General features: G+C 40.1%; 1 protein-coding gene across 1 annotated transcript in view; it reads left to right on the top strand.

Annotated features, from left to right (window-relative positions):
• The window catches only part of nrxn3a (neurexin 3a), a 187108-nt gene that overhangs the window by 102991 nt on the left and 59851 nt on the right, over nucleotides 1-24266 (top strand). The window contains 7 exon segments of the mRNA XM_076166051.1: nucleotides 6459-6662; nucleotides 8457-8483; nucleotides 18014-18133; nucleotides 18408-18528; nucleotides 18978-19238; nucleotides 20332-20522; nucleotides 20660-20833. Coding sequence (XP_076022166.1) covers nucleotides 6459-6662; nucleotides 8457-8483; nucleotides 18014-18133; nucleotides 18408-18528; nucleotides 18978-19238; nucleotides 20332-20522; nucleotides 20660-20833 — 1098 coding nt within the window.

The raw sequence follows: 24266 nt of genomic DNA, 5'->3' as shown, positions 1-24266 counted from the left end.
AGCGTCGCTAAGCCATGTTTCCGTGAAGAGTGAAGAACATGAGACTGCAGTCCATGAGCCTTTTCTGTGTGAGGGTCCAGATCTTGAGTTCATCCATCTTGTTCACCAGAGACCGAACGTTGGCGAGGGAAATGCTAGGGAGCGCTGGCCGGTGTGGATTTAGCCGTAGCTTAGCACGCAGACCTCCGCGTTTCCCCCGTCATTGTTTGCGGTCTTGACGCCGGCGCCGAGAGTTGCCGGTCGGCAGGATGACTCCTTGACACCTCGGTGATTTTACCAACTCAGGTGAGAGCTCGTCGAAGTTGAATGGGTGGTCCAAAACTACGTTATTGCTTCGGTAAAAAATGTCTAAAAGTGACTGTCTACTACATGAACGATTCGCCCCGCTGAATCGGGCGAACACACAGGAGAAAACTAAGTAAATAAGCACTGATTTGCAAAATCTAGTTAGACGCTGAGCCTACACATTTATCACATAACAAGTTTCAGAATTTATCTGCCTTTGAAAATGTTTTCACCAAACCCAGAGTGAAAGAGGCTACTTTACATTCCAGGCGCCATTTAACTCCTTTGGCTCACCCAGCCGCAAGGCTGAGCTACCTTACACACACTGTCTTCTAAGTCCAGCGGATATACATCCGAGAGTTGCACTTCAACACCCCATGCACCCCAAAATCATCCTTGGCCTTTAATGTTGAAGTTAAGATGAGGTTTGCCCTGAGAGCCCTTTGCAGCCTCTGGATAAACACAGGCCAACTTCTGTCTTGTGTGCAACAATGTGAATGTCCATTTTGGTCTCACATTTATGTAATGCTGCTTTCATATTGGATGTGATTGTGCAGCTTTAGTCGTTGACACGTTTTTCCAACAAAAGTGTTGTGTTCAATCGCAGCGCAAATGTCAAAAAGGTGCCTTGGCTCAAAAAAGGTTGAAAAACACTGCCTTAGGGTGTTGTGTTGAAACACCTGGTGTGATAGCAGCAGATAGCAGATAGAGGATTTTGTTCACTTTCAGTTATCGTTGCATGCTAGGTCTTTGCAAATAGGTCTGCATCAGTCTCCTCCAGCACACAGCCTTTCCACCAGCAAGGCCAATGCTGTGCCTCCCTGTGACCACCGTGCTAACATGATGTCGCCAGTCAAAGAGGTTTGGGATCCAACATTAGCAGGAAGCCCACTTAAACAAACCAAGCTCCCGACAAACATCTGCAACCTGGCTCAGTAGAAAGTTGTTGATGTTGGTGGGAGATAGTGGAGGTTTCCTTTACTTTTGGACTAATGAATTGTCAGTCAGTGCAGCAAAGCATTCATTGAATTCAGTTTTGATTATAGCTACCAGACACACGGTACTAGCCCTGACTGAAACCCGGATCTATCCAGAATACACAGGCTCACTAACTTTTTCTCAGATGGGGGAGGTGGTGCACCCCACTTATAATCATGGATACTAGCCTATCCCAGTGGTCATTGGGCGATAAACAGGGACACCCTGAATAGAAAACTCAGTCACACTCCTGTTCACACCTAAAGTCAATTTGGGAATTGAACCTTAACCCTTTTTGGTGAGACTAAAGTCCTCGCAACTAAGCCAAAGTGCCACCCAGATACAAAGATCTACTTGGAGAAAAGCACATCAGCTGACTGTCTCTCCCTGCTTTTTTATATTTTACCTGAAACAGATGTGCACCCCACCCAAACTCAGCGTGGGTAAAGCATCGGACCTAGACTTGACACAGACCTGATCCACAGCACATCTTACGGTCAATCCTTCTGTCAGACAAATTCATTATTCAGTTCACAGTTTCCTTACCTACCTCTTATTTCGGTATATAAAAAAATGACTTGGCACAAACATCTACTCACATGTCTTATCTTACCATTCCTATGCTGATGTCAAGCAACTCTTCCTGTCCTTCCTGCTATAAGACTGTACAGTCTCGGCATGGATATAAACATGCCTGCTAAATATTTCAGCCTAGATGAAAGGCCGGCACCTTCACTTCAACCTATCAATGACTGAGCTCCTTGTCATTCCAGCCAATACATGGATTCCACCCAAGTCTGCCAGGAACTTGGGTGTCACATTTGATAACCAACTAACTATCAAAAAACTTGTTGCCTCACTCTACTCTGCCAACAAATGGCACCTGGTGCCACCACATAAAAAGGTTAAAGGCCCAACTCTGGCAAATCAAAAGGAACAAGATGGCACATCAGGGGGACTTGCGTGCATGTATTGTCTATTTTTTTATGACTCTATGTAAGGTGTACTGAGCCATTCATGTAAATTGCCCTTTTAAATAAAGCTGCTTCTACTGCTGAGAATCACAGCATGAGTGTCCACAGGGAATTTAAGGGTATTTTGCTATCTCTCCCTAAGGATACGTTAAGGGGATCCTGCAGGAACAGTGATGCCATTTTGAAAAGTGAGGTAAGGTCAAGAGGTGGTGCTTTTTATCTCAGACCCACTAAGCTCCAACAAATTCTGCTCATACAGCATGTGTTACTATGGCAACAGTGAGTCACCGAAACATCAGACTTTAGCAGACTTCTGCCCTTTGCACAAAATTCTCTCTCAACATCACAGACCAGACTGAGCAGATTATAAAATAATTAGGGCTGGGAAATGATTAAAATTTGTAGTCGCGATTAATCGCATTGTTATGTGCAAAATTCAATAATGATTTCAAAAGTAGTGTATTGCCCACTTTTATTTTAAAAGTACAATAACATTTTGTTGCAAACACTTAACAACAACAACAAATAAGGTTTTTTTATCAGCAGTGTTCCCTTTACACTGTAGCAGTTAAATCTAAATTTAAACCTTAATGTTATCAAATCAAATATAAAGTGTGTGTGTGTGTGTATGGTTTATAGTGGCCCTCAACTTTTCCGCATTTGGCCAGGACATTGTCAAACTCAAAACGCATTTGAAACATTCCACTACTTTGCAACACAAGAATTTTCAGCGCACGATTCAGCAAAATATCTTCTGTTTTTATTCTAGCATGTGAATCGACAGCAATGCAGTGTAACTCCAAGTTAATTATGGTTATGCAGCGATGTCCAGTAATCTCCAGTGAGAGCAACAGTTGGTGCAAGTTGTAATGCTGCCACTTTTGTAGTCCTCTCTTTTTCATACAACGTGGGTGCCGCCATGTGTGCCGCCATGTGTGCTGCTATGTGTGCCGCCCAGTATGTTAGCTAACAGGTGGACTTTGTCTCCACTTTGTGTTCATTTGGTAGAATTACAATGCAGCAAACCCAACAGGAACTAGAGATGCAAGCAACTTTGAAAGGGGTCCAAGCTCTCAGATGTTAATTGTAAACCATTTCCTCAACAACAATTCTTGAAATTATCAAGTCTATTTTAATGACTTGTTTTTACAGAGACATAACTGTCTTCAGTAGAGTGTCTGTCTTCAGCAGTATGGCGCCATGCAAAGTGGCAGCCGGTCGCTGCAGCTCCCGTTAGTGTGTATTGATTTCGCATCTTTTTGTCACTTTATTCTTTTTTTTTGTGTTGTCTTTTTAGACTATTTATTTGCAGAAACTCTAAGGCAATTTGCTACTTTTGTTTGTAACTTTTTCTAGTGTTTTACTATTACTTTTTACACACACGTCTGTAACCGATTAAGCGTTGGGCCAAGAGGATACAGACTTTCCGTTCAAGCCATCATCATGGGAAACATGAGGTCACTGGGCAATAACATGGACGAGCTCGACGCACTGATCAGGACACAGAGAGAATACCGTGAATGCAGCATTTTATCAGGACTGCTCGGGCAGACAGGGACATTAATTGGAGTTGTAAGAAGAAAGGAGGGGGGATTGCCCTGTATGTGAGTGAACGCTGGTGTAATCCTGGACATGTTACTGTGAAGGAATGTGTCTGTTGCCCGGACAACTGTTAGCTGTGGGGCTTCGTCCATATTACTTGCCGAGGAAGTTTTCGTCTACTATCGTTCTGGCTGTTACATCCCTCCATCAGCTGATGCGGAGGAGGGCGTCATTCACTCAACGGTTGCTAAACTTTAGATTCAACATCCTAATACTTTTATTATAATTACTGGTGACTTTAACCATGTCACTCTGGATAAAACCTTACCAACGTTTCACCATTATGTTAACTGCCCCACCAGAGACAATAGAACATTGGACCTTCTGTATGCAAATACCAAGGAGGCAGACACTGACCTTCCCCCCCTTGGCAGATCAGACCACAACCTTGTCGTGCTGACCCCAAAGTATGTCCCCCTTGTTCAACGGTTGCCTTTGTTCACAAGGGCTGTGAGGAAGTGGACTCAGGAGGCAAATGAGGCACTGCAGGACTGCTTCGAGTCGACCAACTGGAACTTGTGTGTGCCACATAGGGAAGACATCAACAGCATGACTGACTGCATCACAGATTACATCAATTTCTGCGTGAACACCACCCTTCCGACCCGGACTGTACACTCATTTCACAACAACAAGCCTTGGATCACCAGTGACCTGAAGGAGTTTCTTAACAAGAAGAAGAGAGCCTTCCGGTCTGGAGACAGGGAAGAACTGAGGAGTGTACGGTATGAGCTGAGGGAAAAGCTGAGGGTGTGCAAAGACTCCTACAGGAGGAAGCTGGAGGCCAAACTTCAGCAGAACAACACCAGGGATGTGTGGACTGGAATGAAAGAAATCACTGGCTTCAAGGTGAAGGAAGGAAAAACAAGTAGGCAGCATGGAGAGGGCAAATGAGCCGATTCTTCAAGGTTTACTTCACAGCCATCTGCTGCCCCATCCACCTCACACCCAGGCCTCCACAAACCTCCACTGCTCCCAATGCACATGCCCTCCCCCCTCAAACCCCCCTGGTGAACGCCTTTGACTCAAACAACTCACCTTTGAAGACGAGCACCCTTCACCACCTGACCGTGACGACTGGCCAGGTTGGGAGACAGCTGGAGTGATTCCACCAGGGCAAGGCTACAGGCCCTGATGGTATCAGCCCCAGGGTCCTTCGGACCTGTGCTGGCCAGCTGTCTGTTATCCTGTGTTACCTCTTCAACCTGAGCCTGACCCTGGAGAAAATATCGGTGCTGTGGAAAACGTCCTGCCTGGTTCTGGTTCCAAAGAAGTCGACTCCATCTGGCCTAAATGACTATCGACCCTCACATCTCACGTGCTGAAGGTGCTGGAGAGGCTGGTCTTGGCCGGCCTTAGGCCGCTGGTGAAACCATCACTGGACCCTATGCAGTTTGCTCACCAACCTTACGTTGTAGTGCCAACCTCAATTTCCCAAACATCAAATCAGACACTGCAACAGCACTTGATTCTCAAATTTCTCTTGAAGAATTACACTCCACAATCAGAGCGATGCAATCCAACAAAGCCCCTGGCCCCGATGGATTTCCTATAGAGTTTTTCAAGAGATTCAGTACTAAACTTGCACCCCTACTCCTTTCAATGTTTTATGAATCCTTAGAGAAAGGCACACTTCCTCCCATGTTGCATCAAGCTTCAATACCTCTCCTTCTTAAAAAAGACAAAGACACCACCGCCTGTGGCTCCTATAGACCTCTATCCCCATTAAATGCAGATGGTAAGATCTTAACCAAAACGATCCCTTTTAGAATGGAAAGGGTCTTGCCCACTATTATCTCGAATGAGCAAAATGGCTTAATTTTAGGTCGACAACAATTTTTTAATACTCACACCCTTCTAAATATTATCCCGTTCTCTCACTCTGTAATTACACCAGAGATTGTAATCTCCCTGGGCGCTGAAAAAACCTTCAATTGGGTAGAATGGTAATGTGTATTTGCAGAACTGAAGCGGAAACAAATTGCCCCATCTGACTCACGTCAATTTAACACCTCACAAAAGGAACACAGGGTTATATATACACCATACAGCGGAGGAGACAAAGAGACACAGGGGAATCACACAAGGGACGACAGGTAATCACACACAGGAGGATAGGAGGTAAAGACGCCGGAACATAGACAAGACAGAGTCCCAAAGTAAAACTGGAACTGGCGCAAGAAACAGACCGTGACAAGATCAAGTGAGCACACTTGATTTAACTGATCAGGGTGCTTGTTTAGAACTGTTACATATGCACAAAACAACACTTAAAAGCCAGCAAAACTTAAGATTTCTGAAAACTTTGTGCACCTGTACAAAAACTCATTTTGGAAAGACAAGGAGCAGATTTCTCAGTTGTTCCTTTCACGCAAATCCTGCCTGGCAAAATATTGAATTCCAACAGAACACACACAAGACAAATATACAAATATACAGAGTAACTGTGTGGAGCTTTGTGTAGTTAAAGCCAACTGTGTGGAGCATTGTGTAGTTAAAGCCAACTGTTGAACACACATATATATATATAATGCCTACAAAGATGGATCAGGTATATCAACGCAAAGTTTCAGTTCCCAGGTGATAATTTTAATTGATATGTGTGTTTCTCTTTCATAGAAGCTTCCATCCTCTCCTATGATGGCAGCATGTACATGAAGGTGGTGATGCCAACTATTATGCACACTGAGGCGGAAGATGTTTCGTTGCGTTTTCGATCACAGCGAGCCTACGGCCTGCTCATGGCCACCACCTCCCGTGACTCTGCTGACACGCTGCGGCTTGAGCTGGACGGCAGCCGAGTCAAGCTCACGGTCAACTTAGGTATCGTATGATCCCACCCCATCTACCACAATAAGCCCTCCTCCATCTCCACCAACATGGTTTCTCTCCTTTCTGCCTTTATATCTGTGTGTGCTCATTCCTCTTCATCAGTATTCATCACTCTATTCCCTCAAAGATTTATCACAAAGATAAATAAACTACAAACAGTATATGGCAGGTTGTTCTCATTTCAATGGATGTCCATGCAGTTTGTTGTTAAATATGACCATGGACTGCTCACTGAGTAACACTATTTAGTGGACACGTTCTTAGCTTGTAAGTATGTTCCGTCAGTTGTAAACATTTCATTGGTCCATATGAGACAGTCCCAGTAAAGTTAGCACAGCATCTGAGATGAAAAATCAACACATACTCATCCTGTATTTTGTTTAGCTGTGTTTTTAAAGAACAGTGTGCTGATACTCTACAAGACAGAACATTCAGCTGGTCAGTTTATCATCAAACAGGAAATAAAAAACTCAGCACCCCTTTTCATTGACCTATCTTTTCATCATCTTCTTCTTCATCTTTCCAGGTTGTGGTGTCCTTATGAGTCTATTCTTTCCAGTGTTCACCGTCTCTGCAGCTGTCAACCCCATTTCTCATCATGCTCTGTCAAAAGATGGTATTCACCCCTTCAAAGGCCTTAAGCCTGCGGCCCGTCAGGTGAACAGCCCGAGAACAGAGCCCAGCAAATCCTGCAGTTGGCTGCCACCCCAAGAACATACAAACATTACCTAAAAGAATAGCTTGAATCTATACACTTCGGCGTGTATCTTTATAAATCTTCTATACAGTAAATCATAACATATCAGGTTAAAGTGCTTTTTCGCAGGCATTGTTTCTGATACAGGTAATGTCTTCATTGACTGTGTGGACTTCACAGCTTATTTATCAATCAAAGTAAACTTAATTTCATAGGTGTGTGCAGCACTGATTGGTTAGTGTTTATTTGAATTTGTTGTCTTCATCTCATATGAATGATGTTGATGTTGTGATAAGAAACAACTTTCTGTAGGTCAGTGCTGCATTGGATCAATTGACTAGTTGGGGTTACTTTGCCTCTGCATGGTGCTGGTGCTGACTGGATCGTGGCTGTTTGCTCCCACTTTTCTGTTGCGGTTGACGACACATGAAACCACCAGCCACATGGTGACCAACCCCCATAGTCCCCTCAGCGGCACAAAGGAACATTTTGTGCCTACAAGGGACTTTTCACATAGATCATACTCATTTGCTATTGGGGCTTCTGGCCTGATAACTGTAATTACTATGCAACTTATGTTAATGGTTTGGGCAGCATGTCAAAACACATTTCTCAGCTGTTCAAAGACCCACGGCTCTATGATAGACGGCTAATTGCAGCTGGCTCTGGGGTCAATGACTTTGACTAGAATAAGTATTTCAAACCTTAAAGTCTAAAAAAATCAATGTTGGGTTGGAAAATTCATGTAGTTGGTTCTACCAGTGGCCATTTTACTACATGTATTGTGCCTAAAGAATGATTTTCTTTTACCAGTGTGGTCCCAGTCAAAGAAAAGAATTTGCTTCGGCAAAACATTTTTTATCTAAAAAGCATATGAGTACTATGCATTAAAATCAATTTAATGTGCTTTTAGCTTTTATTTTATTGCAGTGTTTCACTATCAAGAATCAGAATCTGAACAAATAAATAAAATGGCCACCATTCTGCATGTGTGCGTCCCCGGAAGGGTGGACGTTTTGTTTTTGGATGTCTGCAGCAGTAACCTTGAAGGATGCAATTTCATCTGTCATTTATTCTTCCCCATCTAGACTGTATCAGGATAAACTGTAACTCCAGTAAGTTCACACTCAACTTTCATTTTGCTTTCTATGTTGATAAGATGTTGCTGTTGCTTTTTGATAAGAAGGTGTTTTAAATGTGTCATGCCCTCCACGTCCTCTTAACCTGATCAGCTGCTCTGACTGCCCAATGATCATGGCCAATCTAAGACAATTTAAAATAATCTGAAACATGTTGACTGTTTTTGAAGCCCAAAGTTTCCTGTCAGGTCAAGCTATTTCCCTCTGCACTGTGCATACACACCACGCTCAAACATTTCTAAAAATAAATCACCCCATTTTATCTGTGACACTGTGACAAATTTCACAGTTTGGGATCAATAAAAAAATCTATCTATCTATCTATCTATCTATCTATCTATCTATCTATCTATCTATCTATCTATCTATCTATCTATCTATCTGTCTGTCTGCCTGTCTGTCTGTCTGTCTGTCTGTCTGTCTGTCTGTCACTCCTCTTTGCAAACAGTTTCATTATAACATATTGAGAGCAGGAGTGATGGTAGATATTTACCATAGACTCTTGGTGACTCAAAGTTAGTGCATTTTGCAATAATAGCTTTTCCTCCAGTTACTGTATTAAAACAAATATACAGAAAGAAACACATTGGTAGTAATTTAGTTTCTACTTCACAAAGATTTTCAGGAAAACCAAAACATCCAAAAGCCAAAAGTCCTTTTCTAATAATCATTTTAAAGAATTCCTAAAAAAGAGTAAGTAAGACGATAACAAGAAAAACATTCCATTATAACACACTAATAAACTTGATGTCTTAAGACCAGGAGGTACTGTTGACAGGGGCCTCATTTATAAAAACATTGTGTAGAATCCCAAATATATATTGTGTACGCTGAGAAGAGAAATGCTAGATGGTAGAAAGTAAAAGTGAGATTCATGAAGCTGTGAGCACTTGCATCTCCATGCAATTTCAGCTTTATAAGTCACAACCATCGGGAAAAGGTTTGCATTTGCAAAAAAGTCACATACAGCCGCTACAGTCTCACAATGAGCCATACGTGGCCAATGCAAATGAGAAATTGAAATGAGTGTTGCACCATAATTCAGAATGGCGATATCTGAATCAAAACTTTGGGGTAACCTACAACTTGTGCAAGGTGGACATCGGAACAAATGTTTGGATTTAATGAACCATGGCAGCGGGATAACAAATGAAAGCTGAGTGAAATATGTTGAGAAGAAGAATGTTGCTTGATTGAGTATTATCACGTAAAAAAATCTATTCTTCTGTTGCCTCTTTAAAAGACGTGGAATAAGTTTTCCCACTCTAGAATCTCTAGATTCAGGAGAGTTTGTGTTTCTGCATGTTTCTCTGGGAGAGAGAGAAAGAGGAATGAGAAAGGCACAGAAATAGAGCTACAGTTACAACAACAATAGTACAAGTGTAAATATGATATCATAATAATGATATAAACCCACATTGCAGGTCAGGGTCTTCAACAGAACACTACAACTTGGTGTTCAGTTAGTGGAATGCAGTGGTAATGCAATGACATGGATATGCAAAGATAGAGAGGGGAGGAGGATAGAGTAGCTAGCTCAGTGCATCATGGGAAGCCCCCCAGCAGTCTTGGTTTGTAGCAGTATAACTAGGGGCTGGTCCAAGGCAAGCCTGGCCGGACCAACTATAAACTTTATCAAAGAAGTTTCAAGCGTACTCTTAAATATAGAGAGGTTGTCTGCCCCCTAGACCGAATGTGCCTGATTTTTGCAATGCTGCGTAAGTGAAAGAATGCAGTCCTTGAAATTTGTTTTATGTGGGAGTTAAATGAAAGATCCTGTTCAAAGATGGCTCCTTGATTTCTTACAGTGGCACTGGAGGTCAAGCTTTGTCATCCATGATGGCTGTCTCAATAGATAATGTGTATCTTAACTGATTAGGGCCAAGCACACTAACCTTTTGTCAGAGTTAAGCAGCAGATTACGGAACATCCAGGTCTAAATGTCCTTAAAGCATGCCTGGAGTGAATTTAACTGACTGGACTTGTCTGGCTTCATTGATAGGTAAAGTTGTGCATTGGGTATTGTTGAGTGTTTATGAATAGTTTTACTTAAGATCTAGATTGAATAGTATTGGTCCAAGCACTGAGCCTTGGGGAACGCTATGTCTAACTTTTGTTTGTATGGAAATGCGTTATTCGCATGTACAAACTGAAATAGGGTTAGTTCTGACAAATATGACAAGTTTAATACAGTTTCTCTAATGCTAATTAGATGTTTTAGTGTTTGTAATAGGATGTGGTGGCCAATGGTGTCTGATGCAGCACTAAGATCTAATACGACAAGAACAGAGAGAAGTCCTTTCTATGATGCAATTCAAAGGTCATTTGTGACTTTCTCCAGTGCTGTCTCTGTGCTATGGTGGTCTCTAAATCCAGGCTGAAAAACCTTGAATAAACTGTTGTCATTAAGGAATTCACATAACTGACAGCTTTTTTGAGGATCTTGGAGAAAAGGGGAAGGTTAGATATAGGCCTGTAGTTGGTCAGAATACCTGGGTTTTTTAATGAATTGAAGAGGTTAAATTCCAGCTACTTTAAAGGACTGTGGTACATAGGTTTTTACTAAAAAAATGTTGATCATATTTAGTAGAGAAGTGGAAATCATTTAATCTGTAAATGAATCAACTTTAAGACGATTTGTTTTTGGAGCAAGTGTGTTAAACTGCAAGCATTGTGACTTAAACACACGTACATTTACACTGTCGGTGTGGATGTTTGTATTGTCGCAGAGGCTCTGTGTTCTTCTGTATATGTGATTCTTCTCACAGTCATTCCACAGCGTCAACACTTGCCATAGGCCCACCTGTACATACGTTCTTGTGTCACATTTTCTTTAGAAACTCCAAAGTTTGAGTAAAGTAGCATAAGCAAGTTCTGTGCATATGCGTTTCAGTGAAACTGTAACTGAAACTCTGATCCATGCCTATGCACACCCTGGAGACAAGGAGGATCTGGAGACACCGATGTACAGGAAGTATATGAAGCCAGATTTCATAGAATTGTTTACACTGTGGAATAGCTCACACACACAGAAGAACCCAGAGCCTCTTCAACAGTACAAAGTGTAAATGTATGTGTGTTTATGTCAGAAGGTCTGAGGCTTCTCCCAAACCTTGCTCCTCTCCATAGTTGATCTGCTCATGGTTGGCATGTGTAACTCCTGTGGCAAAAAATCATTTCAATTCAGAGGAGGAAGTTGGATTCCTGCGTACAGTCGTTGAAATGCTGATATTTTCTGCCCATCAGAGCAATCACAGCATTTAAAAATGTTCTTTAATGTTTTAATTGTTAACTTGTAGATCATCTCAGTTAAATCCCATGGATCCCTCATGTGCTACTTACTCCTCTTCCATACCCTCAGAGTGCAATAACCTCTGCTGCTTCTTTTAAAGACGTAATAGAAGAATATGTGAGTGAGAATATCTGAGTTCACTATACTTTTCATTTGCTATCCCACTGCTACAATCCCAAAAACCTACAGTAAACGCTCATCTCCACCTGCCACACAAATAGGCTGCGTCTCTCCCAATTTTGGTCTTGTGTATTAACAACACCATCCTGAATTACGGTGCAATTCATTTGCACAACTATTTAACCTTAATATCCACCCAAAGAAAATAAATGCCTAAATGCAACTTATTTTCCATTTGTCTCTTTCAGTGAGAGAACTGAAATGTATGAGATACTGTACTAATATATACAGAAGAGTAGCATGAAAGTAGCAGAGGCGGCATGGTGATGTATGTAAACTGTGCTCAAAGGGCCATATTCAGAGTTGAGATGTGCAGTTGGACTACATGCTTGATCACAGTAACACACACTGTCAGGGAAGAACATCATAACACCATTAAAGAGGTTCTTCAGTTATATTTCTCATTAATATTTTCAGTATTAAATATTCTGACCACACGAATGATGTGTCACTGATATTGGAGAAGGAAACAATACTCCACATTTGTAAGATCACAAGAGGATTTTCATTTAAACTTTCAGAAACTTTCATCTTGCTTTAAAGATGGTCTTAAGCAGATACTGCTACAGCTTGGCGGAATATTGAATTTTTTTAACATGATTTTGCTGGAGATGTAAAATTAAGCAACATTGTTAACATTGTAATGATTTCAACTGGCAAATTCAGTTTTGTGTAGACAGCACTAGGCTACTTCTAAGCTATTTCCTCAGTTATTAGAGAGGCAACAGCAAGTTTAAACATGGTCTGTCCAGACCGGGTCTAAAATCACTGCTCTTTGTGTGGCTCGCAACTCAACTTGTCACAATCCACCTCAGCAGCTGTGATTGTTAAGCGTTTGGTCACGTGTGCTTGTGTGTTACATTATGCTACATTTAACACCAAACAAGAGAGAGAACAAGAGCATCAAGAACAACAGCTGGACATGCTCGTCCACCACTGTTTCTGTGTGACAGCCGTAGCATGAATGACCTGGCTGTATGACGTCAGCCTATTCGAAAAGCCATTCCCCATCTGCTTTAAAACAATGAACCAGTGCAATGCAATGCAAATCTATACAGTCTGGAGAGGGTGTAAGCGGTAGGTTACGCAGGAAAAAACAAAGATGCATTTTCAAATGTGTGCAAGATGAAAAACACAATCTCTGTGATAAGGAGGTATTTTGAGTTTAAGACGAGCAATTAAGAGCCAACCATGCTGTTTTGAAATCTGTGCACAATGAAGGGAGCTATCCATATATGGAGCAACAGGCATCTATTCCACTGCAGTACAAAAAATACATTGAACTGCAGACAGGGGTCATTGTCAGTTAATGTCAGGATATATATTGAATGCCGCCAAATGATGAGAAAATATATCTAGTAATGAATATTTTCTGCCCATATGGCCAGGCCCTGGATGGCAGGTAGCAGAAAAATGTATTAATCTATTCCGGATCACTGTTCGTCTCCACAGATTTATGGGCAGACTTTGATAATTACAGATTCGACAAATGGACAAATACAATCTCTCAGTAAAACTTGGTCCATCAATCAGTCAGTGAAGGAGCCATCACATAACAATTATGTTTATTTGTATGTAGTTTAATTCACGTTTTCATGTGATCACTGTATTGTCCAATGTGTATCAGGATTAAAGGCAGGTTCTTGTATGAAAGGGAGGAACTGGACACACTGGAGAAGCTGATTCATAGAACGATCAAGACATAACAATCCTGGAACCTCAGAGGCTGATTTTAATGATCTTATTATTAGTTAAATACAGCACAACTCAACTCTGAATACATGGAATTTGCCCTGTGGATCAAGATGATTTTGTATGAAACTACAATGATAAAAGCTATTCAGCCTAGAAAATGCCAAGGAAGATAACAGTTTCCATTTGACCCCTAATCCAGTACTAAGGCTGACGTTAGAAAATGCTGCTGTGTAGAGAAACAAGCTTGAGCCATAACAGACCTAATTTGAAATTAGAGTTGGGATCCTAAATTTTCCAAAATGTAAGGATGGATTAGGGGAAAATGTGTATCAAGTGAAGATTTATATATCCCATATTCCATTTAATATCATAATGTAGGGATAACAGATACTGTGACTGTATCATTTCCTTAATTTCAAATGAGAATGCACCTTTGCTAATCAAATTAGGTTTATTGTTAGCACGGAGCACTAGTCAGCATCATTACCAAACTTGTACACCCAGAAAGAACAGAGTTCAGTTTTCATCCCTCGGAACAGTGCCCTCTTTTTAGAGTTGCTCACATGCTTAATAGTGACTAAGAAACTGATATGTTCAATGTGGGGGGGCTCCTTTTATTTACATTATAGTTCTCAGGAAAAATATTTGTGTGTGTCATACTGTGTGTAAAAAGAGCTTTTTAAATCAAGAGATATAAAAAATGTAATGAAAAACAAAACAAAAAGTTGTTAGAATGCTCCATCTCATGTTCTTTCATTAGTTTCAGTAGAAAATATGAATTTCAAATGCAGAATTCACATACATAGTCATGTGTAATGTCTGTGTAATAATATTGTATTGTTTATTCATTAATGTACATTATAATATAAATAGTCATATTTGATATTAATATTGGTTATTATAACAAGCTCTTTTTGCACATTCACTCATCATATTAGCTTTAGGCTTATTTCTTCCAGTGAAATGCTTTTACTCATGCAAAGGCTGTGAACATCTTTGCCTTTATATTTTGACTAAATATTAAGAGGAGAATATAACAATTCAGGTGCCAGTAACCACCGAATCAAAGCAAATGCATTTATGTGCTTGTAATGGTTTATGGAGTCACAAATTACACTAGACAAAAAACAAACAAAACTCATGGTTTCTTTCATGATATTTGTTAATAATAAACTTCTTCTTCTAATGACCTTTGACCTTGACCATCCCTTCCATGAGACAAGGCACGTTTATCTATAGAGCACATTTGATAAGGCCAAGGACAAAAATAAAATTCAGCTCAGTAAAATGACATCAAAACCAATTAAAATAAAAATAAACTCTCAGCAAACAAACATTTTGGGATGTGCTGAGAAACTGGGTATATCTTAGCTCACGTTCATTTACAGGACAGCCCAAACAGATGCAGCCTAAACCACACTTAATTAGTTTTGTTTATAGTTTATTGGATGAGTAACAAGTTGATCACATGCAATAAAACTCATCTACACATTTGGACAAGTTAGAGTTTGTAGTTCACAAAACCTGCACCGGGAGGAAACACGATGGCTGGGAGGAAACTATATCTGTTTAATGAAGCCAGAGAGTGTCCAAACAGCCACAGATTGTACATGAAATTACACAACACAAGTGAGATGCAGTATAGCCCATCACAGCAATGTCAATCAGAGCCAGATGGATGTTTATGAAACACGCAGCTAAAATTGCATTTGGATGAAGAGTGCCGTTATTCATTAACAATTTCAGTGAAATGAACATCTAATTTACTACGGTTGCAGCTAATTACATGATGAGCCAATGTGCCTAATGAAGCACACCAATGATATACGAGCACTTTATTTGCTTCCCCTAAAAACATATGCATTAAGGATGTGTTTCCTGCCTGTCACAACACAAGTCACAACACACACGCTTTTAGAGCAGAATGCTTCAAATCTGTGCCCCAAAAAAAGGCTACGTTTAGCCTAAGTGCTTATTTTCCAAAAGAAAACAACAAATTGGCATTAAAAAGTTCAATCAGTGACACTATTTTTGAAATTAAATTCAACTCTATTTATATAGCACCAAATCACAGCAAACGTTGTCCACTTTATAAACAGAGCATTTAAAGAAGCCCAACATTTCCCCATTGAGCAAGCCCTTGGCAACAGCGGCAAGGAAAAACTCCCCTTTAACAGGAAGAAACCTAAAACAGAGCTGGGACTCTAGGTGGGCGGCCATCTGCCTTGACCGTTTGGGTAAAGAGAGAGAGAAAGAGAGAGACACACAGAGAAGCACAGAAACAATAAACAAAATAAATTATAATAAATATAGATAAATATGACTAATGATATTGATACTTATAGCAGGACAGGGTCTTCATCTATACAGGACAGGCTTCCACAGCAACCTGTGAGATGAGAGAACACAGAAAACTGGAAGTTGAGTTAGTGGAATGCAGTGGTAATGGAATGACATTGATATGCACAGACAGAGAGGGGAGGAGGAGAGAAGAGCTCAGTGCATCATCGGAAGTCCCCCAGCAGTCTAGGCCTATAGCAGCTGGTCCAAGGCAAGTCTGGCTGGACCTAACTATAAGCTTTATTAATAAGAAAAGTTTTAAGCCAACTCTTAAACGTAGACAGGGTGACTGCCCCCGGACCGAATCTCAGAAATGGTTCCTCAAGAGAGGAGCTTGATAACTGAAGGCTCTTCCTCCAGTTGTACTTTTGCAGATACTAGGAACCACAAGTAAGCCTGCATTCTGGAAGCGCAGTGTTTTAGGGGGGTAATATGGTACTATAAGCTCTTTAATGTAAGATGGAGCCTGGCCATTGAGAGCTTCATATTGTGAACAGGAGGATTTTTAATTATATACTTGTTTTTACTGGAAGCCAGTGCAGCGATGCTAAAATGGGAGAAATATCTTCCCTTTTCCCAGTTTTGTTCAAGACCTTTCTGGACCAATTGGAGAGTCTTTAGGGACTTATTAGGGAAGCCTGATAATAATACATTACAATAGTCCGGTGTAGAGATAACAAATTACATTTTTTCTGCATCATTCTTTGACAGAATTTGACTGATTTAAGCAATGTTGCGTAAATGAAAGAATGCTGTCGTTGAAATTTGTTTTATGTGGCCGTTAAACGACAGATCAAAAGATGAGTCCTAGATTTCTTATGGTGGCGCTGGAGGCCAAGGCAATGTCATCATTGATGGCTATCTCATTAGATAATGCATATCTAACATGTTTAGGGCAAAGCACAATAATAATATCATTTTTGTCAGAGTTAAGCAGGAGAAAAATTACAGGACATCCAGAACTTAATGTCCTGAAGGCATGCTGGGAGTTTTGTTAATTGACTGGACTCCTCTGGCGTCATTGAAAAATAAAGTTAGGTATCATCCGCATAGCTGTGAAAATGTATAGTGTTTCTGAATAATTTTACCTAATGGAAGTACGTAGATAAAGACTGAATAGTATTGGTCAAAGCACTGAGGCTTGAGGAACGCCATGTCTAACTTTCGTGTTTATGGAAGATTCATTATTAACATGAACAAACTGAAATCGATCTTACAAATAGGATTTAAATCAGTTTAATAAGGCCCCTCTAATGCCAATTTGGTGTTCTTGTCTCTGTAGTAAAATGTGGTGGTCAATGGTGTCAAATGGAGAAATAAGATCTAATAAAACAAGCACAGAGAGAAGTCCTTTGTCTGATGCAATTAGAAGGTCATTGAGACTTTCAAGTGCTGTCTCTGTGCTATGGTGGGCTCTAAATCCTGGACTGAATAACCTTGAACAAACTATTGTCCAGTAGAAATTCACATAACTGGTTGACGACTACTTTTAATGAGCTTCACTGTCTAATGTCAATGTTGAAATATCAAACGTGTTTGTCTAAGTTGTTCATTGCATAATCTAAACATTGAGGCTCTGCATCCAACGTAACAGAGCAGAGAGATGAGAAATTATCTAGGTTTGACAGTGCATTGATGTGGGTTTGATATGGTGGGGCAGAAACCATAGCGATTTCTCTGACTCTATGAGTAAAAGCATTGAGTTTTCTTCTGTTTCGAACCAAGTGAAAATTCAGGTTCATCAGGTTTATTCTATGAGAATCACACACGTTGCCACATGTATTTTGCGATTCATAAATGTGAATTTCAAAGACGAAACTAAGCCTTTGTTTCCCAAAGGCAGATGAAATGGACTTTATACTAACCTTAATCCATTTGAAACATTAGCTTTAGCTGTGTGTATAGGTCCTGCCTCTTCACAGGCTCTCTGCTGGGAAAACAAAGGTTTGGTTTGAAGATTCAGGATGACTTTAATTTTGTGACTGACCATTGTTCTCAGGCAAGGGACCAGAGACCCTGTATGCTGGGCAAAAACTCAATGATAATGAATGGCATACAGTACGTGTGGTCCGCCGTGGCAAAACCTACAAGCTAACGGTTGACGATGATGTAGCCGAAGGTACTTGACTACATCCGCTAAGTTCATGTTTCAAAAAGTGTTTCTATTTTTTGTCAGTGTTTTTTTTCAGTAAGGCTATTTTTAAATTGAAGTGTAATCCTGGTTAAAGCATGAAGCCATGAAGCAGTCAGCAATAGTTTGTACCCTTCTAACAGCATTCATGTAATTTTCTCCTTAAATCAGCCCTTTTTTGTTACTGTCAGACAGTGTTCTCTTTTCTTTTTGTTTTTTGTCTTTCTTTTCAACCCATCCCTTCCACCCTTCCCATCATCAGGCCAAATGGCGGGTGACCACACTCGTCTGGAATTCCAGAACATTGAGACGGGTATCATGACAGAGCGCCGCTTTGTGTCCAGCATCCCCTCCAGCTTCATCGGGCACCTGCAGAGCCTCAGGTACCTTCTGCCCTTACATACCTGGTCATTTCCAAATAAATCCATGTTTCACAGTTAGCCTACAAAAATGAATTACACACAAATCGAGATTGAACATTTTTGGCAATGGTACATAGCATCACCTACCATGTTCCCTCTTTTATGTAAACTGCCCATTTTAATGTTGGTGTTCCTAATTTGCATGTAGGGTAGGGTATTCATTAAACACATTGTCAAACTAAAATTACGACCTGTGTCATTCTGATGAAAAATAATAAATCTGAGTGATGTTTACATTGTATTTATCTGATATGTTAATAAATGCAATATACTGCATAAGCTCACTCATTTATTCATGAACATACTGATCTTCATCGGCATTAACCTTGGCCGACTGTACTGTATATAGGTATCTTTCAAATCGCACTGACAAAGGATTAATGAGTGTGTATTTGTTTCCTCTTTGTCAGATTTAATGGCATGCTCTACATCGACCTGTGCAAGAATGGTGATATAGACTACTGTGAGCTCAATGCCCGCTTTGGGATGCGTTCCATTATTGCCGACCCTGTAACCTTCAAGTCCAAGAACAGCTATCTGAGCCTGGCCACCTTGCAGGCGTATACATCCATGCACCTTTTCTTCCAGTTCAAGACTACCTCCCCTGATGGTTTCATACTGTTTAACTCGGGGGATGGCAATGACTTTATTGCCGTAGAGCTGGTTAAAGGGTATGTACAACCTGATATAATCAAGGAGTTGGACAAAAAAAGTTGATTAAGTTGATAAATAGGGCTGGGCAAAAAATGTCGCATTGTTAAAAAAAATTCAATAATGAATTCCAAAGTAGTGTATTGCGCACTTTTATGCTGCATTTTAGTATTTCAATAGGGTTGCAAACATGGTAACATTTGGTTGCAAACACTTTCAACAAATGAGTTGCATCTTAACAGCAGTATTACTTTTACACAGTAGCAGTTAAAATATTTCTTGTAAATCTCAACTAAATCATTTATTTGATATGTAATCAAATCAAATATAAAGTGTGTTTGTCTGTGTGTGTGTGTGTGTGTGTGTGTTTCTGCATTTGGCCAGGACATTGTCAAATGCACTGTTCTGTAGATACTGTGACAGAACTCTTGAGACTGTGCAAGGGGCGTGTTCAAAAGGCAGATGTCTCGTAGCAGCGATCAAATTTCTTGCACTATCTGCGCTTAGTTTGTTGTCTTTATTTGAAAAGTTCTACTGCTGTCCAACATGAACATATTTTCACTTTTCAGCAAAGTGTCTTCTGTTTTCATTTCAGTCAGAGAAGTGAATGCAGCTCCCACTGTTCATCACTATAATGCTCTGTAACTCCGAGGTAATCACGGTTACGCAGCGATGTCCGGTAGTCTCCAGTGAGAACAACAGTTGGTGCATGTTGCAACGCCGTCGTTTTTGCAGTCCTCTTCTTTTTCATACAACTTGTGTATTCTTCTTGTGATGGTGTGTCTTGAGGGAGGCTCATTCGTGCCGTCATTCGTTGCGATCCTTAGAGTGTTCCTAAGACTGACATCGTCTAAAATACTAATTGGCCTGCAGTTTGTCACTAGTGAGCAACGGACTTTCAAAATAATAATAATTTAAAAAAGAAACTGTGTTAATGCGCGATAAAATAATTGTTGCTGTTTATTAATCAATGCGTTAACGCGACAAAACGCGTTAACTTGCCCAGCCCTATTGACAAGTCAAACTTTTAAGCCCTAAGAGATTTCTAATCTTTCCAACTATCTTAACAAACGTAGGTCTGCAGTGTATGCTATAGATCCTCTGTTTTTACAGGTACATCCACTATGTTTTTGACCTTGGAAATGGGCCAAACCTCATCAAGGGCAAAAGTGACAGAGCTCTGAATGACAACCAGTGGCACAATGTGGCCATCACCCGTGACAACAGCAACACCCACACATTGAAAGTAGATGCCACGGCCACAAGTCAAAGTATCAATGGTGCCAAGAACCTTGACCTGAAAGGTACACAAAGCAGAAATTAAATGTTCTTAGCCATGTTGTTATAGCTACACTAGTATATGTTGTTGAACAACAAAAAAAATTAATGTCACTAAAACATAAATCTACAAAACGATTTGACTTTATGTCTTCAATCCCAGGTGATCTGTTCATCGCAGGACTTGGCCCAGGCATGTATGGCAACTTGCCTAAGCTGGTAGCCTCTAGGGAAGGCTTCCAGGGCTGTTTGGCATCAGTTGATCTCAACGGTCGCCTACCAGACCTCCTCAGTGATGCATTGTTTCGCAGTGGGCAGATTGAGCGAGGATGTGAAGGTACACCGTCCCTCAAAACCATGTCTGACTCAGACTACAGCAGCCGCCAAAATTACAACACAAACCTGAACTCCAACTACAGCTCAAGGAGCCCATTCCTCCTACTCAATGCAAACAGTAGCTCCATTGCTGTGCATCCATATGTGGGCCCCTCTATCCTGTTAACTGTGTTCACTGCCTCGCTCAGCCAGCACTAGAGTTAGGCCAAACACTAAACTCTCACCTACATGTTCATCTTATCGGCCACATTGGTCAGTCATCAATGGTGGCGTCACCATTACCATCACATCAGTTTAGTTCATGCAGTTCAGAAACACACAAAAACTATCTATGTTATCCTTTCAGCAATTTCCCTTGGGATAAATAAAGTTTTATCTCATCTTTTAGATTTTTACTTTACTGAATCTTTTTCAACAATTTTAGAAACTTTAAGACTTTTTAAGATGGCACTACAAAGGTCAAAGCTATTTGTTCAGACATATTGTTACAAAGACACGCCATGTATGAATCCACATACTGAAGCAGCAAATTCAGTGCCCAAACTCAAATCAAGTGTTCCTGAAGCTTTACATATGACTGGACTCCCAGGGGCTTAGGAAGTTTTAATTAAGCCATACTTTCAATTCAATCAAAGTCCATCATGGGCAAAACGTTCCCACTGCACAACATGTAAACAAAGCAAATACTGCCAAAGGTTTACATTTATAAGTTCCAGTTGTTCATGCACATAATGTAAGTAATACTGTTCAAACATTTTCAACAAACAGGAAAATTCCACCATGGACAAAATGTTTCCATTTTACTGTGTAAGTCGTGCTTTTTTGTGAAATTAATAAGGTTATAGGCCAGCTTCCTGTTTGCATGTACTGTGGGGAAGGGGTAATTATTCATTCATACTTTATTCATTACAATAGACATTTGACTGTATGTGTTTTTTTTTACAGAACTCCATGATCAATGAATATCTTAAGAGTAAATTCACTCTCATTTATATCTCATGACAACAAGATATATTTTGTTTATGTCATCCTCACTGTCCAAATCTTAATGTGAAGGTATGAAAACATGTTCATTTATTATACTGTATGTACTGCATGAAAAGAATGATGGATTATTTATTTTCAAAAATAAAATACCATCAATCACAGTTTGTTGGTCTTGATTTGTACCATGTCCATATCATTGTGTCTCCTTTGGTGCCTGTATGTTTTTTTTTTGTTGTTGTTTTTTGCCAGTTGACTAGTCATGTAAATTATATTGACATGTAGTATCTGCATTCCATCAAAGCTCTCATTTTATTAATTTAATTTGCAGTTTTACAGCACCACTGACCTTTGACAAATCCCACAAAGGATTTTGAGTTGGCAGATATGGAGGGAATTCACTACATGAATCACTGCATGGTAATTGTTCACTGGTAGCAGAAAAGAGGCCATACAATATCATAATGACTTAACAGGCTTCTGAAATAAATGTTGTTGATTTACTATTAAATGCACAGTAGTCAAAAACAGCACGATGTACAGAATTAAATTGAAATTATTTACTGGTTTCACTGTAAATATTATAGGTGACAAATAGTTCATAGTTCAAATAGTTTGTATATCGGTGGACCCAAATGTAAAGCGTACTATCTGACGAATAAAACAATATGTTTCATATTTTTAATGGCCACCAGAAAGCACAAAGACAAAGATTATTATTGTAAGCAATTAAGAATCAACATTATTTTCTATGGTAGCAGTATGATGGCAGTCAGTGTGTGTTGGCCAGATGTTGCTATAATTTCAGTGTATTTATGAAGAGGTATGACAGCAGTGCGTGTTTGTGATTTTAACTTCATTGTAAGAATTTGGGGCGCTTATTGAAAAACCTTGTCCAAACATATGCAAACCAATTTTACGAATACCAATCTTTTCTATATGTCGGTAAAATGTATTCACATGCACAAATCTTTTCTTCGATCAACAGTAAGAACTGCAAGTTATTTAGGCTGTATTCAGGCCTGTGTTTTGTTTGCTTTGTTACGATTCTGGGAGCAAAGAATCATTGATTGGATTTGTGTTTTCAAATGTAAGTTTGCTGCTGGTCCAAAATCGATAAACAAAAACCACACTCTTGCAAACTTGACCAGGAAGAGAGCCCCTTACTTGAAAAAACTTCCCTTCTTCGCCTGGACAAAAATATCAAACAAAATCGAAAATGGCGCATCTGTACCATGTGATAATCATTGGTTTGCTTGCTTTTGTCTTGTGATTTACCAAAATTAAGTACTGTATATTGACAATACCCATGTTGAGCGAGTATCAAGGCTAAAACTCACCAAAATAGGAAACGATGCGCTCTGATGGAGGCAAACAACCAAATATTCACAAACATTTACTATTTTGAAGATACATCAGGTGAGCTTGGATAGATATTTATCATATTTATGGGCCTATACACATAATCAACACATTTTTTCATAGCCTTTGCATGCTTGCAGTATAGCAAGTGAGTTGCATCGATTAATTGAATCAGTTGCTTTCTCAGTACAAACAAAGCGCTCCTTGAAGGTCGCAGGTGGGACTGCGGTGTTCACACAAGCCCAAATGAACCGATCTAGGGGGGTAAACTTTCCCAGTTTCGGAATAAGCGCTCCAAGAGGGCTGTGTGAATGCAGCCTGTTCGAGCAAATTTATCACATAGACTCATGGAAAATCATCAGTTTATGGCAGCGCCGGTTCACTCTGTGCCACTGCATGCAAAGCAGAAAAGAACGTCAATTCCTCCAGGATTGTACCAGATCTTTATAGCCATCCCAGAGCCTAACAACTGGTGTATCTGGCGTACCTCAACCCCCTACTTCTCCATCCTATGTCAGCTTCACACCTCCTAGATTTAATGACACCACAGATCCCCCAGTCCCCCCTGTTTTCACTCTTTCTTTCACCCTTCATAATGAGATTAAAAGTAAAACAGCAACAAATAACATAAATACGTATAGATACAGAGAAAAAATACCCTACACCTATCATCTCCAACCTTCTCCTCATGAGATTTTGGTCCCCAAGGATTCCCCAATTCGTCAAGGGCCTCACTAAGTGCATGAGCTGTACCCCGAAGCTATGTAGATGAGAAACAACGGTAAACAACCTCTGTCAATATTGACCTCGCAGAGTTTTTAACTCTGCAAGGTCAGTTGTTAACCCACTGCGTCGACATAGACTTTCTAGGCTAATACAAGATAAGAAAACCTCAGATGTCAAAAGAGGGAAGTTATCTTGAGTACCCCAGATTTCTACCTAAACTCTACCCGAAAGATATCACAATACATACACAAACATGAATAAACATGAGAATAACATAAATGAATCACACAAATAAATGAGCATAGGAACAACATAATTCCTAAGAGTAATACAACAAAAGAATATAATGAGGTAACACATAA

This window comes from Genypterus blacodes, unplaced genomic scaffold (assembly GCF_046128005.1).
Source record: "Genypterus blacodes isolate CSIRO-AG114 ecotype Tasmania unplaced genomic scaffold, CSIRO-AGI_Gbla_v1 ptg000154l_1, whole genome shotgun sequence".
Lineage (NCBI taxonomy): Eukaryota > Metazoa > Chordata > Actinopteri > Ophidiiformes > Ophidiidae > Genypterus > Genypterus blacodes.
This window is presented reverse-complemented; position numbering and strand designations above follow the sequence as displayed.